Raw genomic sequence first — 18,332 nt, forward strand, 5'->3', positions numbered from 1 at the left:
CAGCAGCAGCTCACCTGTTAAACACCTTCCGGATCCTCTGGCGCACGCTGGAAGCCGAGGGGGCGGAGATGCTGCTTCTGCCGCTGCTGCCGCCGCCGCCGCTGCCCTCGGGCGGCAGGTTCTCGATGGTGGCCACGACATGGTTGGGCTGCTGCTGCTGCTGCTCCGGAGAGATCATCGCGGCGGGGCTGGCGCTCAGAAGCGAGCAGCAGGGCGCATCGTGCGCCGCCCGGCCGCCCAGGCGAGAATCCCGCGGGAGATCCAGGAGCAGCAGCCGCGGGAGAGGCTGCGCGCCGGGCTTGAGCGCTGCTCCTCGGGGCTCCAGCTCCAGCCGCCGCCGCCGCCGCCTCAGTGCTGCTCAGCCATGAAGCGAGGGGCCGACTCCGACTCCTCCTTCGCAGGCGGCAGCAGCAAGTGTCTGCCAGCAGCGGGGGGTGGCGGGGCGTCCGTCTGAGGCAGCCCGGAGAAGCGGCTCCTCGTGTGGGTGGCTTCGCGGCTCCTCTTCTTTTGTCTCCCCTCAGCCCCGTCCGGCGCCTCTGCCTGCTCTCCTCACAGCGCTGCGGTCAGGTGCAGCGCCTGCCGCGAGCTGGCCGCCCAGTCCGGCCGAGGGGGCTGCCTGTGCGCGCGCGCGCGCTGAGCAACGCAGAAGTGCAGCAGCCAGGAGGAGAGAGGGAGAAAGAGAACGAGCGAGGGAAGAAGCGAAGCAGCCCCACGCCCCCCTCCCCTCCTCGAATCGCGCCCACCAGAGGGAGCACGTGCTGGCAAGCCTCTCCTAGGCCGGCCGTCCATCCGCCCACCGACCCCTCCCCCGTGTCTGCTTCTCTCTCTTTCTCAATTGTCTGCCGGGACTTGTAGTTTCTCCATCTTCCAGGTGTTTCCCTTCAGACGCCTGATTAGCTTCAGAACCACCCGGCCTTGGACAGCGGCAAGCACCGGAAGCTCGCTGGCAACTCGGGCTGAGCAGACCCCACAGATCTGGCGCCAAAAATCAGGTGAAAGCTCATGTCTTGCTGCAGCACCTCACATACTTGATTCTGAAAAGGTGGCGTGGCAGAGCAAGGTGGCACTTTCTGTCTGGCCTCAAGTGGCAAAAAATAATAATCCTGATCTCAGGATTGCAGAATTTACAGCTGTCAGTTCTGAGGGAAGACAAAGAACCACAGCCCAGGTGGGGCTGGCAAGCTTGAAGAGGAAGTGCCTGATTCTCCTCAGCTGGAGGCTCAGGGCAGGTGAGGGTCACATGCCTCATCAAGCCCAGAAGGTTTTAAAGTAAAGCTGTTCTGGCCAGGATGCTGTCTCTGGTTCGTGAGGAGACCCTCCCCCAGCCCAAAGATATCATATTTGGGGTGGGTCTTCTGAAGTGCGTTCCCGCACCTTTTGGTGAATAAAAAAGAAAGCAATACCTAGGACTTTTTGCATGCAAACCATGTGCTCTGCCACTGAGCTATGCCCCTTTCCCTATATACTGGGGTTGGGGGGTACCCACTACCCCTTCCTACCCCTTGGTGTCCTCCCTGAAAGCAAGCCAATACAGAGCATGCATTGGTGGCAAATAATTTATAAGTTCAAGAGGGCTGTGGGACACAGTGTTCCAGGAATGGGGAATGTGTGGTTGTTAGACTCTGATTCCCATCAGCTCCAGCCAACATGGCCAATGGTTAGTGATGATGGAAGGTGTAGTCCAGCAACATCTTGGAGGGCCACAAATGGATATCCATGACTGGGCAAAGGATCGAGCTAATATGCAGGAGAGCCTTGTACTCAACATGCCAGCCATTTTGGTTACAACTGCATCCATGTTCCCACCCTGAACAGGAAAGTGTGAGTGAAAGACCCACTTTCCTAAATGTGCTACGGGCACACATGAAGGAAATCCAGGGCTTTCTGCTGTGGGTCCCCAAGTGTCTCTTTTCAGGCAGCTCCCCATCACACTTTAAATGTTTATTGTGGGAAGCACTGCAGACAGAATTCCTCCGTTTAACTGTGGAGCTACTCTTAGAATTGCAGTTTTCTCCAGTGTTTCTTGGTATCTCTCTCTGTGCATATAAAGGTAAAGTGTGAGGGAAAGAAGTAAAATGTTCCTGGAGGCAAGGTAGACATCAAATAGCATGCCCAGCATATGCTTGTTTTATGTTTTTATTGTGCCTCTCTTCTAACAAGTTCAAGAAAGCAAACAGGGTTTCTCCATAACATTTTGTCCTTACAACAGTCCTGTGAGGTAGGCTAGGCTGAGACATAATGACTGTCTCAAACTCCTCCAGTGAGTGTCAGGCTCAAGTAGGGATTTTAATTCAAATCTCCTCACTCACACTCTACCACATTAACGACAACAACCATTAACCCCAAAGGATACATCTCCGCCTTTCACTTTTAAAATGTTTCCTATGGCAAACAAATCTTTCCAGGTGGCATCAACATAATTTTTTTAAACCACAATATGTAATATCAACATATAAAAAGTAATTGGGATCCTTCCCATAGTTGATTGCAGGGCAGATGCAGTTATGGGGTGAATGTGTTACATGATACACACATAGGCCCTGCTGTCCTGTTAGGGCCAGCATGAAAAATATCATCTGGAGTTACAGGTGTATCTTACACTTCTTTGCTACAATTTCAGAGAAACACCATTTTCTTTTTCTCTCTGCTTTCAGAATGATTTATTGTGCAGCTTGAATTTTACCAACACAGCTTAGCTTTAATCTAAAGACATCCGTGTTACATAATTTCTGAATTTGTTATTTCTTTAATTCCTAACTGGCATGTTTTATGATTGTTCCCATTTGTCTGTGATTGCTGAACACTGATGAGCTGAGAAGAATTATTGCTGCCTGATTACTTTTCGTTAAAAAAACCAAGAACTCACCTTACTATTACTGAGCAAGTGCCAACAAAATCGTTATTGACTCAAGAGGTTCTTCTGACTGGCATTTAATTAGGTGATGAAGAAAGATAGAAGATGTGAGGTATATTATAGCTATTACCTCATTGTGCCTTGCTGGGGAGAAGACAGCAGCCAAGGTTAGACCACAAAATCCCACTCACTTAAATACGCCTACTTATGGGTCACAGATTATAGACCAAGGCCCAGTGCACCTGGTTGTATGATGAACACACCCAGGGTTCGGCACTAGAACTGGCTTATCTGGTGGGGCAGAGGCATGGTGCTAGCTTCCCACAAGGTGGGGAACATCTGTTTACCAGGAAGGGATGAGATAAAGGAGAGGCAGCAGGGAGGTCAACATGGTACCAACACACTGGTAGAGCCAATTCAGCATCCCTGCTGGTGTGCTTGCTGCAAAAATTCCATTTTTTGAGAAACAAGTTTGTTGCTGCTAAGCAACAGGGCACTTTAATTGCACAAACCCAAATTTCTGGTAATGGTAGAAATTTATCCAGCATGCCTCTGAATGTCATTTGCTGGGAATCACTAGTGGGGAGAGTGCTGTTGTGCTCAGGTACTGCTTGCGGGTCTTCCCAAAGATTTCTGGTTGGCTACTGTGAGAACAGGATGCTGGACTAGATGGGTCATTGGCCTGATCCAACAGGGCTCTTCTTAAGTTCTTACTGATTAACTACACTGCTGAACTGCCATCAAAATGCTCACACTCTTTCAGCCTGTTCTGATGCTGCTGCATCTCAGGGGAACACCATGCACCTCTCTCTGGAGCATTCTGGCTTTTAAGGACACAGTATCTCAGTGCCAAACTTCTCTGCTTCCTACTTTACTAGCAATGTCAGGAGACAGACATGAGACAAGTGAGCCCTGTAATAGCATGTTGTCATGCGGAGGGTGGTTGTTTTTATTCAGGGTATCAGTCAGCCAGCCACCCTCTTTTCTGGAACTTTCTGTCCCCCACCTCACTGTTAACAGCCAGACAGCATACTGTTCCTATTGAGCATAAAGGTAAAGGGACCCCTGACCATTAGGTCCAGTCGCGGATGACTCTGGGGTTGCAGCGCTCATCTCGCTTTATTGGCCGAGGGAGCCGGCGTACAGCTTCTGGGTCATGTGGCCAACATGACTAAGCTGCTTCTGGCGAAACCAGAGCAGTGCACAGAAACGCCGTTTACCTTCCTGCCGGAGTGCTACCTATTTATCTACTTGTACTTTGACGTGCTTTCAAACTTCTAGGTGGGCGGGAACAGGGACCAAGCAATGGGAGCTCACCCCATTGTGGGGATTCGAACCGCCAACCTTCTGATTGGCAAGCGCTAGGCTCTGTGGTTTAGACCACAGTGTCACCCGCTGCACATACTCAGTCCGTAATGGGCTGGTTTGGGGTCTCCTTCCCACCTGCCTTAAGGTTTTTCTTTTTATATAAAAAATGGTTTTTGTGTGAATCCTGGGGTTCCTCCAATCTGCTGAAACACCCCTCTTGTGTGTGGATGTTGTTCTTTTGGCAACCTAAGGACCCACACTTGCAGAATATGTTAGCCCTTTCAGCTCTTTTATTGCTGGGAGCAGGATTTTATATGTTCCTAATACTTCACTGCCCCTGAATTGGGCCTCCAAAGGTTGCTTGAGATATTGGAGCAGTAGCTTAAGGTGTCATCATCCAGACTCCACTGTCAGCCTGATTCTTGCTAGCTGTGGTGTATTAACGATGTGTACCGCTCACCACCTGCTATCATGCAGTGAACCTGCTCCAACATTATGGCTCATTCTGTATGCTGAATGGAAAATCTCTTCCAGCTCACCAAAAACAAAGCCCTGTATGCAGGTTCTCATTCGAAGGTCTCCGGACAACTCTGATAAGAAGAGAGCCTTCCAGATTAACATCTGTATATTTAGGCCTACACTGTAACCCAGGCAAAAAAACCCCCAAAAAACCTAATCTAATACTATCTATGGCCTTTTAAATGTGTTTGTGGGAGAGGGAGTATGGGGTTTTGTTGTTGCAGTTATGATAATGTATTTTCATTTTGTATTTTTATGCTGTGAACCACCCTGTGATCTTTGGATGAAGGGTAGTATACAAATTTAATTAATTACCGGTAAGTAGCTTGAGTGTTGTTGTTTATTAAGTTGGAGGACTTGTGCTCCAAGCCAGTTTGGTTCCACTGACACCAACAGGGCTAAGCTGGCTTGAGTGCAAGAACACCATCTTGGAACTGGCACTGTAGCTTTTAGACTGGCCCCTGTAACTGCGCTTTCAGTGCCAACTGACCTGCAGCAATAAGCAGACGTCTCCATGGCATGAAAAGCTTCACCTGCTGGTTTCTGCCTAGCAACAGCTATTAAGAGTACAAGAGAGGTCAAGCTGGTTTTTTTATGGCCATCTGGCAATCCTAGGCAGCCATAGCCTGGTTAAGGGATGGGGAACTTTTTTCTTTCTATAAAGCAGAAGTTGATAGATCACCCTCCTGAGGGCCACTTTGTCTTGGAGGGAATTTGTTGGGGGCATATGGCAGAGCTGGCAAGGGGCAGGGCCAGAGGTGCTCCACTCTTTCTTAAGAGAGAAAGACACTGTTGGTCACAGTCTCCCCCACTATGGTGAGATGCACTGTTGCCTTCAATTTTATAAATTTGCAGTGATACATACAAATTGACATATGCCAATTGTATGCAAATCAGCACCATCTCTCTTTTCCCCCTTTCTTTAGTGGTGGTGGTACATTTCCTCCTTTTTTAGCCATCCTACTCTTATCACACACAGCAGGGAACGGCAATTTCTGCCTCACTTGAAAGCTCTAATGATTCTCCTCTCAACAGCAGACCCAGACACTTTTATTTGCCTTCTGTGCTTCATGTTGGTAGATTGCCCTGCCTGTCCTCCTGGTTGCATTGCACAAAGCCTTCTGCCTGTTGGATAGAAAACATACACTTTGCAAAAGGACATGAGCAGCCTAGTATGTTTTCTGCAGTTCATCTGCTGCTACCAGAGTTTTGGTCACAAAAGCAGCTTTGATCTCTCTGTTAACTCACAGTATAAAAAATATTTGGCTGGGGCTTCTGCTGGTAGAAACCGAATGACAATTTCCTTGGAGTTGTGCTGATTTATTATCAGCGTGGAATCTCACTCAGTGTTGTGGCTTGCTTTGAAAGCAAGAAATAGGGACCAGCTTTGTGCCTTAGAAGAAACCACCAGCATTTGCATTCATACAGAGTTCGTGGTTTGAAAGTATGCAAAGCCTTGGCTGATTTCATCTAATTGCTGAGATTTGGCCTGGGATAATATCAATAACCTTGGCACTTCCTCCCTTGTTGATAATGTGGATTAATTTTTGCAACAAAAGACCTTGAGTCATTTCAGTCAAGGGCTGTAGTGTAACTATTTGTGTTCTTCAGCAGCAATTATACTGACTGAGATTCATCACTAGAGAAGGACAATGTTGAGTGAAAAGGCTGCTCTCCCCAGACACTGGCCAAAAAGTGCCAGTCAAAGGCTGCAGAAGAGGATTAAACAAATCAGCCTCAACAGCAGATGCGGCTATCAGTATCAGTGGCTGCTAGTCATGATGGCTGTGTTTCTATCTTACTGGTGGAGGCAGTACATTTCTGAATACCAATTCCTAGGAATCACAGGTGCTATCACTCTCAGATGGGTTTCCCACAAGCATCTGGTTGGCCACTGTGAGAACAGAATGTGGGACTAGATCCAGCAGGTAGTTCTTACGTTCTTAAGTGACTGTCTTATCATCTAAGACTCGTAACAGCTGCACATCATTGCTTAAACAGATTAAGATAGCTTGGCTGTAGTTACTCATGACCCAGTAACTCCCTGTTTAGACTACATACTGTATATGAAGCCCCTCATATAACCAACATTAGTCTAATTAATGCATGAAGGGGTTAAGGCCATAAAGCTGTCTTGCCAGTCCTAGCATACCTTGGGAGGGACTAGGTAAACAAACTTTTGTCTCCCCCTTACCCCAGACTACCTGAGAAACTCAGTGTGTGAGGAGGCCTGAGCTGGTTGTTGCAGCTCAGACCACATGGCTCTCATCTGCCACGCTTGAGTTCCTACACCAACAGGATAGGAACTTTCATTGCTGTAACTAAACCAAGTTTTACTACCTGTGCAGCTTTTTCTGAGTGAAAAGCATGTGAACCAGAACAGTGGTGGAGCTTCATGCTCTGGCACCGGGGGGGGGGGGGAAGAGCTGACGCACATCCCGGGGGCGTGGCGTGCTCCCCGCAGGGATGTGACACACATCCTGAGGGTGTGGCATGCCTGCGGGGGCGTGGTGCCCAGCACGGGAGGGTGGAAGGGAAGCAGCAATAGCACCCCACGGGGATCATGCTGCCGTGGGCGGTGCGCTCCCCCCCCACTCCTCTTCCTCCGCCAGTGAACCAGACCATTGAACAGTTTATAAGTAAATCAATTTTTTAAAATTTCCTTTACTACACTTTATCTCCGCAGATACTTTCTGGAGGGCACAGTTGCACTTACTATTTGCTTAGTGTATAACATTAAAAATAATGCTTTGAACAGCAACGGATAGAAGGAATACCACATTGTGTCTGAAGCTGTGAAAAGCATTGACTAAGTGACTTTCATTCTGTCTGGAAAAGAAAATGAAAATACAAAGTAAGCACCACTACAAGTATTTATAGTGATACAGTAATTCATTCATAGGTTTTACCTTCAGAAGACAAGCAATATTTTGCTGGTGTGGTTATTCTTCCCAAACAGATATGAAAACATTTCATTCAAGTGGCATTTTAGGCCTTGTGATCATAATGTATGGTTAAAAGAAGGTGGGTGACAATTCCTCCGTTTAGATTCATATTTGTTAGAATTGGATCCTATCGTAGAGAAGTCCCCATTATTAGGAAGCTGCCTTGTGCTAGATCAGACCATTGTTCCATCCAACACAAGATTATGTATCCAAACTCACAGCAGACCCTTGATCATCTTGGTTGCTGTCCTCTGCACACATTGTCAATATCCTTCTTAAAGGGTATAACTGAGTTTACCTGTGTGTAAGTCCCATTGAACACAGCAGAGCTTACTTGTGTGTAAGGATGCTTAGATTGCAAGGTATATGAGGAGGTCTCTAGTTCAGTCATCACCTCTGCTGAAGCCTGCCTCCCCACCCCTGTCCCATCTGCTATATGAAAGGAATAATGCAAACCAACCTGGAAGAATTGCTATAAACATTACTAAGAAGAAACAATATGTGAAACAGCTATGAATGCTGGAAAAAAATCTCTCTCTCTCTCAAAGATATACTTCATATGTGTAATTCATTATACATCTGGGAAAAGGCTTGTTTTTAGGTCCAAACTGAGAGATGGGTTTTTTTGTTTGTGTTTGTGTCATGGATCCTTTTCATCCATGAGCGCCTTCCTCTCATTTTGCAAAGTTACATTTCCCAAAGACCGAGTTAAGTGGCACTTTTAGCAATTTCATTCTGATCTTTGACAAGACTAGAAAACAATTATATTTCTTAGGATCCTTTGTGATGCGTGAATGAAACGCTCTGTTTAGGCACTCGGTGTTCTTACAATAATGTTTGAAGTGCACTTAAAATCTTAACAAAATGACAGAGAATGTTTCTCTTGGGCATATATGCAAGTGTATTTTTCACTTACGGCCATTGTCCCCCACCCCCATTTGTTGTTGTTTACTATGCAGTTGCAAGAAGAAGACAAAACAGAATAACATGCATACTTGGGTGACTAAGTGTCCCATTTTACAGAGGACAAAAATCAGTACCTCCTGACATTTTTAATCATGGTTTATGGATGTTTATGGACTGATTTCATCATATTTTGTATATTTTATCCTGCCTTGATACACGTTATGAAAGTGAGGGTTATAAATATTTAAATAAATAAGTAAATGTTTATTATTGCATTTATACCGCACCTTTTTACTCCAAGGAGCTGAAGGTGACATACATGGTTTTTCTCCTTTAATCCCCTGTGAGGTAGGTTAGGCTGAGAGACAGTGACTTACCCAGGGTCACCCTGAGAGCTTCATGGTTAGTTGGGATTTGAACCCTTGCCTCCCAGGTCCTAGACACTCTAACCACTATACCTTACTGTCTCTCTGAAGGTGTCCTCTGATTGGAGGGCTGTGTAGTCCAAGTCTGGCATAAAATCAAGCAAGAAGATCACAAGTGGCCCATCAACAACACATACAGGCATAGGTCACCTGGTCATAGCCTTCCACACTGCGGTGAGATGTATGTTAAATAAAAGTAATTATTTCAAAATTTCCATCTATGCATGTATGCAAATCTGTGCCCTTCTTTTCAGCTACACACAAGTGGCCACCCTAATTAACAGAAAAGCTTCCATTAATGGGGAGACATTTCAGAAACAAAACTGAAAGCGACTTTTAATTTAAAAAGGAACAGGACGCCTGCTTAGTATGTATTATTCATGCACAAAAGAGCTTTAGATTTTGGAAATGGGTGACTGAAAAGGATATATTAAACCTATTGCCTGGCAGAGCAAATATATAATAGTAAAACCTTATTTAAATCAAAATTGCATCACTGTGCAAAGGGGATAGCAGAAGGAAGGGGTAGATTTGCCCACTCGCCTGGGAATAAGCAGCACTGAAATCAATGGGACTCATTTTGGAGTAAAGAGAAAGAGGTATTACAGGTATTTATAAATGGAAGCAGAAAAAGCAGAAAACAAAGTTTGTATGCAAGTTTGTCTAATACTCACATTTTTTTTCAAAACCAGATATATGCATTTTCATGAATACTTGACCCCAGTCTATGCATTTTTGTTCACAGTACTGGACTGGAGAACTGCATTGCACAATTCAGAGAGGCACAAATTCTGGCTATGGTTTGGTTCTCATATTATTTTGGAAAGTGTAAATTAGGTTGGTTTGTCTTTCAGTCCAAACTGAATCAAATTTCCCCCCATCTCTTATAAAGATGGAGTCCTCGTCCACTAGATGGTCCACCATCACCACAGAGGTTCCCTCTGCAGCTGCAGAGAGCAGTAGTTAGGAAACACCCTGTTGTTTTTATTTTTGTTATATTTTGGATTTGAATTGTTGCTTTCTAGTGAATTGTCGTATTGTATGCCAGCTGGATATTATTTCAATGGAAGGTGGAACAGGCATATTTTAAAGTAAAATAAAATGAAAACCTTTTCCATACACTGCTTTGCTTTTGATGTCATTGCAACCTGTACACAATTGCTGAATAGCAACAAAATTATCTGTAAGGGGGGGGGGTGCTTGCTGAAAAAAATATTTTATTACCCAAGCATTATAAATGGGGCTGATGATCAAAGAACCTGTGAAGTTGAGATAATTTCCTCCGTCTTCAAGTAGCCACTATAAAGCCTCATTACACGGCTGAAGTTGTATTGCTAAGCAACAACATTTCAGGAATGCAGCTTATCAGCACGATCACTAATAAGACAGTAAGCGACTGCAAAAAATTCTGCATATGTTTGCAGCATTTGCATTTCAAAATAAACAAGTAAATGTCAGAGTGTACTTGAGAGTGTAGCAACACTTCTTCCCAGAAAAAAATGCCACGTTCCCTTTCTTTCTAGAAAGTTTGCAAAACGGTTCTTTTTCCTTTTTCCTTGTACAGTATTTACTTACCACAAGAGGAACATATGAGACAATAACTGTTAAGTGATTTCTAACCCTACTGCTGGCACTATGGGCTGGTTCGTGTCGTAGTATAGGATTATTATATTGCTGAGGCTCAGAACCCTTAGCTCGCTTTTTCTCATGTGCTAGACAAAGGAACCAAAGTTCCAGAAATGTCGCCAGTTTCTAATAGCCTGCTGAAACTTTTATGCAGTGAGCTGGTTTCTACATATTTTGCTCTGTGGCCCAGATTTTAATATGATGTGGAAAGATGGTTGAAGGGAGGAGTCTTCTGTTTCTCATACAAAGTTCTGGACAAATAGGAATGGATACATAGACTCCTAGTGTCCCAATTTTCCAGTGAAAGTCCCAGGATTATGAAAGCTGTCCTGATTTGATCCCGTAATGTCCTTATTTGATCCCTGTCACCACTGCCAAGCTTGTGGAGGAGTATGAGCTGGCAATTGCCCCAAGCAACAACTGTGGCTGCGAGGGAGCATCCCATTGCCTCTCCATGGCTGCTGCTGACAACCGCTTCCCTTGGGCAGTTCGTAGCAGCTGCTGGAGAGAGTGGGCGAGGAAGAGGACGAGAGGCTGCCATCACTGAGGCCCAGCCTGGCATGACGCACTGGTTCTGAGGGGCAAGCAAAGGGCAGGGTCACCCTAGGTGGGAAGAAAGGGTTGTGGAGTACAAGGAGTCTTTATTTTTATTTTAAAAATGCTTTGTTTCTGAAATCTGCCGTACTTACGCGAATCTAATGCACCATTGAATCTAATGCGCACCTCAAATTTCAAAACCTTGAAACCCAAAAAGTATCTGCTGGCGAATGTGAATGCGCCATCAAATCTAATGCGCACCCTAATTTTCACGATGTAATTCGGCCAAAAAAAGGGTGAATTACATTTGAGTAAGTGCAGTATTTATTAGTGTGATTTGTGGGTGTTTCTTTTTGTAAACCTACCAAAGAATAAAATAAAATAAAATCAGGATTGAGGGGTTTTCTTAGGACGGCGGAGGGCGTGCGTGCTGTGTCCCATTGGTGAGGTATTGGTGGCACTCACCTTTCTTCTGATAGGAAATGTTTTGCAGTAAGTGGGGGGGCGGACACAAAAAGGGGGGGTCAGTTGTGGGGGAGTGAGGTATGTCCCTATTTTCATCTGAGGAATCTTGGAAGGTATGCGACTATCGGGCATTTATAGGTATGGGGTTATCAGCTGTGGGAGTCAAGTTGCTGTATGCATTTGTTGATGGGAATGGAGGCAACATCACTTGTTAGATGCAACCATAGTTAGCCAGGCCATGCACAGTCTACTCATTACCACAGGGGAAATTTTGCACTACAACTCCCATCATCCTCACTCTGACCATTATCTTGCTGCCTGGGGTGAATGGGAGCTGTAGTCCAACGCATCAGGAGGCCACCACATTGGCCATCCCAGGTCTTCAACCTAATGGCCAGAGGATCCAAACCATGTGCCACACACTCTGTTAACCAGAACCAGAAAGATAAAACACTAGGCGGCAGCAGTGGCAGCAGCAGCAGCAGCAGTAGTAGTAATTTATTATTTATACCGCGCCCATCTGGCTGGGTTTCCCCAGCCACTCTGGGTAGCTCCCAACAGAACATTAAAAACATGATAAAACATTAAACATTAAAAACTTCCCTGAACAGGGCTGCCTTCAAATGTCTTCTAAAAGTCGGGTAGTAGTTTATTTCCTTGACATCTGATGGGAGGGCATTCCACAGGGCGGGCACCACCAACGAGAAGACCCTCTGCCTGGTTCCCTGTAGCTTTGCTTCTCACAGTGAGGGAACCGGCAGAAGGTCCTCGGTGCTGGAGCTCAGTATCCGGGCGAAACAATGGGGGTGGAGACATTCCTTCAGGTATACTGGGCTAAGGCTGTTTAGGGCTTTAAAGGTCAGCACCAATACTTTGAATTGTGCTTGGAAACATACTGGGAGCCAATGTAGGTCTTTCAGGACCAGTGTTATGTGGTCTCGGTGGCCGCTCCCAGTCACCAGTCTAGCTGCTGCATTCTGGATTAGTTGTAGTTTCCAAGGAAAACTTGTCAGGGGAGGGCTATAGCTCAGTATCTACTTTGCCTGCAGAAGGTCTCAGATTCAATCCTTGGCATTTCCAGGTAAGCTTGGAAAAGACTTCTGACTGAATCCTGGAGAGCCACTGACAATCAGTATGGACAATACTGAGCTAGATGGACAAATGGTCTGGCTTCAGCTTGAATGAGCCTTACTCCCATGTTAACGCTGACTTAGCATGTTTAGGACTATGAATCCAGTATATGAATCCAGAATTCATTTCTTCCTTCTAAAATGTTCAGATTTGATTGGCAGGGAGGGAGATGAAATGAGGGTTTGCAAAATGCTTTGAAACGGGTTGTTGGAGCTTCTTTAGCAATAACAGCTGATTTGTGGCACGTTTTTCCACTGTGCTGAACAAATACAGCCACTTCTGCTTTTACAAATATAGGTGTACAGAAGAGACCTACAGAACAGGCAATTTTTCAATACTAGGCCTTCATATTTAAATTGTATCTTTATTTTTACAAGCAGAGGTTTGCAGCGAGTGTAATTAGCGCACTGCATCAAACAGAAACAACCCAAGTTTACTACATTTTCATAACACTTATGAGAATTTGAGACAGAAGGCTCATCTGAGAACCTGCTGCAGTGGCAAATTCCAAAGTAATAGAGCAGCTAATGTTCATTTTTAGCTGGGTTAAGGAAAAAATCAGTCTGCCTATAAAAGCAACCTTGTAAATGAACAATGACCATTCCTGCAAGCGCCACCTTACAGTTCCCAGTCCTGGTCTGCTCCATCTATATCTGTAAGAAAGCAATCTGTGAAACTGATTCACATATCAATTTTCTTAATTAAAAGTTTCAGAATCGCACACATGTCCCCTGACCTATGTGTCACTATCTCACTTTGACTCATGCACCTTTTGTTTTGCATTTATCAACTGTGAGCCAATACTTCTATTAGAATAACACAGCAGAATTTTAAAGAGCAATTGACAAAGTGCAAGAATTTGCAGCTATGGCCAAAATGACACATTTTCTTATAACCAGAGAAGACAAGCAAAGACTTTATTGACCATAGCAGAAGATATGGGATATAGGATTTTGCCAAGTAAGAATTATGGATTTGCAATGTTTTAATTAGCTATGGTAATATGGCCGAAGAGTCTCTGGTGACAGTACTATTTGTAAAACCAATTCAGGTTATTTATAAAAGCCTCCTAAGACCAACTGTACATATTAGATTGTATCCCTGTGTTCTATATTTGCACTTGTCTCTTACTCTGACAAGCAACAGCACATGTGTGGAAGAGCAAGCAGGCAGACAGGTAGGCCAGAGGCCTAGGCAGGCGGCAGGCCTTCCCACACTTCCTCTGTCATTGCTGCCACAACTGAGGGGGGTGGGGAGAAGGTCACGAAGGAGAGAAGGTCATGAAACAAAATTGCAAAGCATAACCAAGCATTACTGAGCATAATAAAAATCCTTCCTTGTGCATCATATTGGCTGAAAGCTGAAGACAATTCATTTGGAGAAGGCTTGAGTAAAAAGAGAGGCTTTCAACAGATGTCTAAAAGTACAAAACAGTAGGTAAGTTTCAAAGTGCTGGTGCTACCACAACAAAGACCCTGTTGCTGGTAACCACCTGGTGGATGCATTGCACCACCAGCAAGACCTCATCCCCTGAACGCAGAGATAAACAGGACAAGGTGGCCTCGAAGGGAACTGGGTCCTGTGTTGTTTAGGGCTTTATAAGCTAAAACCAAGACCTTAGACCTGACCTGGTAGCATATATTTATTACATTGATACATAACCATTTCTCCAAGGAGCTCAAGGTTTTATTTCCACAACCACCCTGTCATGTAGGTTACTCTAAGAGACCGTGACTGGCCCAAGGATTTGAACAGTCCTCTCTACAGTTCTTGACACCCTAACTGCTATACCACACTTCATTCAGTGCAAGGAGATCTTTTCCATATCCCATATTGCAACAGAAGCAAGGACCCAAATTATGGCATCTCTCTTTCAGAGGAAGCATCAGACCGCCCCCCCTTGCTGATAGATTGTCATCAATTAAGATTTTTCCTGCTAGCTAGTATTTAATTGGTGATATATATATATATATATAGAGAGAGAGAGAGAGAGAGAGAGACAGCTGTTTTCTTGTGGAGATATTGTAATGTTTTACAGATTGCCTGGTAAACCACTTCAGTTGCTGTGTGAGTAATAGCTAATCACTTTCTTAAAGAATGAGTTAAAAAAATTATTTTTTAAAAAAAAATCAGCCAGATGCTTTTTATTTTTTAAACAAAGAAGTCAGCTCAATTTATAACTAGATACATGGTAACCCTTCTCAAACCCATAATGCATTTAAGTAAGAAGTTAGTTGCCTGTGTTTTGTTTTTCGTAGAAGTGTTATTCTATCTATGCTCTTTGCACTGTAGAAGCCAGCAGTTATTCAACAGATGCAACAGTCATTTGCAGTTATGGAAAAGTATTACCCTTCTGATTCTTTTGTGCAAGGAGCGGGGATCATACATGTTCTTGGCATGCTGCTAGCAAGGCACAGGAGGCATAATTAGAAAAAAAGAGGGTAACCCTTACCTTCATAAGCAGATACACAGAAAGTACAATTTCCTGAAAAATCAGGTTGTTTCCTAGCAAACCATATTAAGAATACAAAGTAATCACATATTTAAAATATTTGAGCGCCACCTGCTGGCAAATTTGATAAATTTTCCTCTTTTTTCGTATATACTTGAACTTCTTGAGAATATTTATCTGAGACTGCAGATTTTGTAAAAAAGGAAAAAAAGAAAAAAGCAAGTTGATCAGCTCCTAAAAGTAGGTAAGAATGAGCAGCTGCTGGCACCTCTGTACAGAGATGCAAAGTACACATTGAGGCCCTTGATCCTGCCTTTACTAAATATAAAATTAGCAGGCAGTTTATTAAGTGGCTTTAAGCAACCTGCTGTTCTCTTATCCTCACCTCCTTGCCTTTCCCCCACCCAATCTGTAATGTGGAGATAATTGGACTGACCTAACTTGCAGGGTTGTCGTGCGAATTACTAAATTGCTAAAAATGGTAATACTCAGGCACTGATAGAGGAAGACTTCCATCCACCTGGACATTCTGCCACAGATCCAGTGCTATTTTTCCAGAAAAAGAGGTGCCAGAACTCACCATTAACGCCTCCCTTGTTTTCTTACAATGACAATGCCCCCCCCCCCCCGAGGTACCAGAACTGAGTTCTGGCTGGAAAAAAGCCCTGCTCGTGTGTCATCCTTTAACAACAACAGGAACAAGGTTCAAAAGGAAACTCCGTCATGAGCTGCTGAGTTGGAATTAATTTGCAACACTGACTCTTATCAGGCTTGGGCTCAGCAGAAACTTGGAGCAGCTCTTTCACTCCAGAAAGTAACAGTCAGTCTTGAGGTGTTTATTGGCATACAATTCATCACACTTGTTAGTCACCAGCTGGGAGTAGATCCCAAACACTCTGACCAGGTAAAAACTTCCTTCCTATTCCACCTAGTGATGTGACACACTAGCCTTTTGCATAGGTTCCTCCGATTTCCTTTTTGCATTTATACTGAAGTGTGCAGCAACATCACATCATATGTCACTTGGTGGTTTTTGAGTTTTGGAAACTATCATTTTGTTATCTATTATTAGATAGTGAGGGTGGCATAGAAATTCATCTTAAAAACAAACAAGCAAACCTCTTCATCTCTACAGTAACAGTAGACTAGGTGTGAGGAACCTGTGGTTCTCCCAATGCTGCTGAACTCCATATCCCATCATCCTTGATCATCGGCCGTGCTGGCTGGGCCTGAGGGGAATGGAGTCTCATAACTAGGCAATGGGAGACATTAATAAGCTAAGACATTAACAACCAAGGCCCTTGATTTCTTTTTTCAGAACAGCTAGCAAACGACCAGAAAGCCTTCCATTAACTCTTGTTTTGTGTTGCCCAAGCTAGGAAACTATGGCTAACAACTTCAGAACAGGCCAAGTTATTAAGCCAGTGTCAAACCATGGCTTAGTAACCTTGCTCATTCTAAAGCTACTTAACCATAGTTTCCCAGGAAGAAATGAGAAACTAAACTTGATGGAAGACTCCTGATTTGTGTATCTGGCCAACAGCTTCATTCCTCTTTAGCTTTGTTAAACTGAGATGTGACTGGCAGTGGCGTAGCTAGCCACTCAGATGCATAGCTGTCAACATTTTCCTTTTTTTAAGGGAAATTCTCTTATTCCAAATAGGATTCCTTGCAAGAAAAGGGAAAAGTTGACAGCTATGCTCTGGTGCCCGGTGCGGTGCATGCGTCCTGCAGCCGGGGGCGGGGTGAGCCACCCATGGGGGCGGGACGAACTGCGTGGAGCCTCTCTGCTGCCTCCCCCAGCTGTAGGGCGGCTGAGGGAGAGGTGGTGGGCAGGTGTAAGCCCCATGCTGCCATTTCAGGCAGTGCAGAGCCTGCAGGCACCCAAGCTACCACATCACTCCCAGAAGAGATGTGTGGATCGGGCCCACTGCAGGCCCCACGGTAAGTGCCAGCCCCGCAGTGTGGTGCCCAGCGCCAGCCGCGTTTCCTTACGTTTCTTGACTGAACGAAAACGTTGCATGAGCCCATTTTTTTAAAAAAAAAATCCCCTCATATTTTTTTGATGAGACCGAGGACGGCCCACACACCCCCTTCCTCCACTACTGGTGACTGGCAGGATGTGGTCTCTGAGTTGTTCAATCTCATCCCCGCAAGATCATACAGGGCAGGGCTGAGTCAGGTGTTGTGGAACTGCACCTCCCATCAGGCCACCCAGCTTTGTCAGTGGAGCTGTAGTTCAGCAGCATCAGGGAGAGTCACAGGTTACCCACTCCTGCACTATATACATGCTAAGCATGATGGGGAAATGGTTTCTGTCAGTGTGAGGAAGAGCATCTGTGGCTTAATTTCTATGTCAAATTTAAAATGGCAAAGGAGCCGAGCCAGGAAAAATGTTGGTCATCCTATCAATATCATTTATAAACATTTATTTTCATTATCATTACATAGACAAAATCTCTTGGAAAGCTTTCACACCTGTAGATAAGCTTATTAAGAACATGATACATAAAACACTAAACATGCATTAGCTAAGGTGTGTTTCAATGACTTTTCCAGGTCAAATGAAGCACTACTGTATTATATTACTCTAAACTGCAGCTGATGTGCCTGTTTGGGAAGGGAGTAGGCAACACATAATTGTATAATTGACGGATCACATGTGCTGTCCCTTCTGTGCTATATAATTAACCTATTTATATAGTTACTTTGCTCAAGGTGTTCAGATCAGCACTGCTTGCTATAATCTATAAAGAAAAAAATATTATAGTCTTTGGAGTGGAAACAATTTTTTAACCAAAGCAACGATTTTGTCCTTTAAAAATCAGGGGCAAGAGACAACCATTCCCTTTAAAGAAAGTATTGTTTCTTTAAAACGCACATTGGCTAGAAATACAGAAACTGCAGGAAATAATTGCCTCCATGTCGTATTTTCAACTCTGAACCAAAGTACACTGAAAGCATATGACTGCCCCTAAAAGAATAACAGGAACTGTAGCTTCTGCCTCACACAGCTACAATTCCCAGCACCCTTAACAAAATATAGTTTCCAGGATTCTTTGGGAAAAGCCATGTGCTGTAGCTATAGGTTTAGACTAATTCAGAGAGAATAAAGCTATGTTCTCCCTCTACATATTCAGAGGCAATATGCCTCTGAATCCCCA

The 18,332-nt window shown here is 44.5% G+C and overlaps 1 protein-coding gene across 1 annotated transcript in view; it reads right to left on the reverse strand.

Moving 5' to 3' along the window:
• SLC35F1 (solute carrier family 35 member F1) overlaps positions 1-784 on the reverse strand; it is a 206,265-nt gene extending 205,481 nt beyond the window's left edge. Inside the window, exon 1 of the mRNA XM_079970808.1 lies at positions 15-784. Coding sequence (XP_079826934.1) covers positions 15-178 — 164 coding nt within the window. The 5' untranslated portion in view covers positions 179-784. The remainder of the gene's footprint in view (positions 1-14) is intronic.
• Positions 785-18,332: the final 17,548 nt, after the last annotated feature.

The sequence above is a fragment of the Podarcis cretensis genome (genome assembly GCF_951804945.1).
Source record: "Podarcis cretensis genome assembly, chromosome: 3".
In the NCBI taxonomy this organism is placed as follows: Eukaryota; Metazoa; Chordata; class Lepidosauria; order Squamata; family Lacertidae; genus Podarcis; species Podarcis cretensis.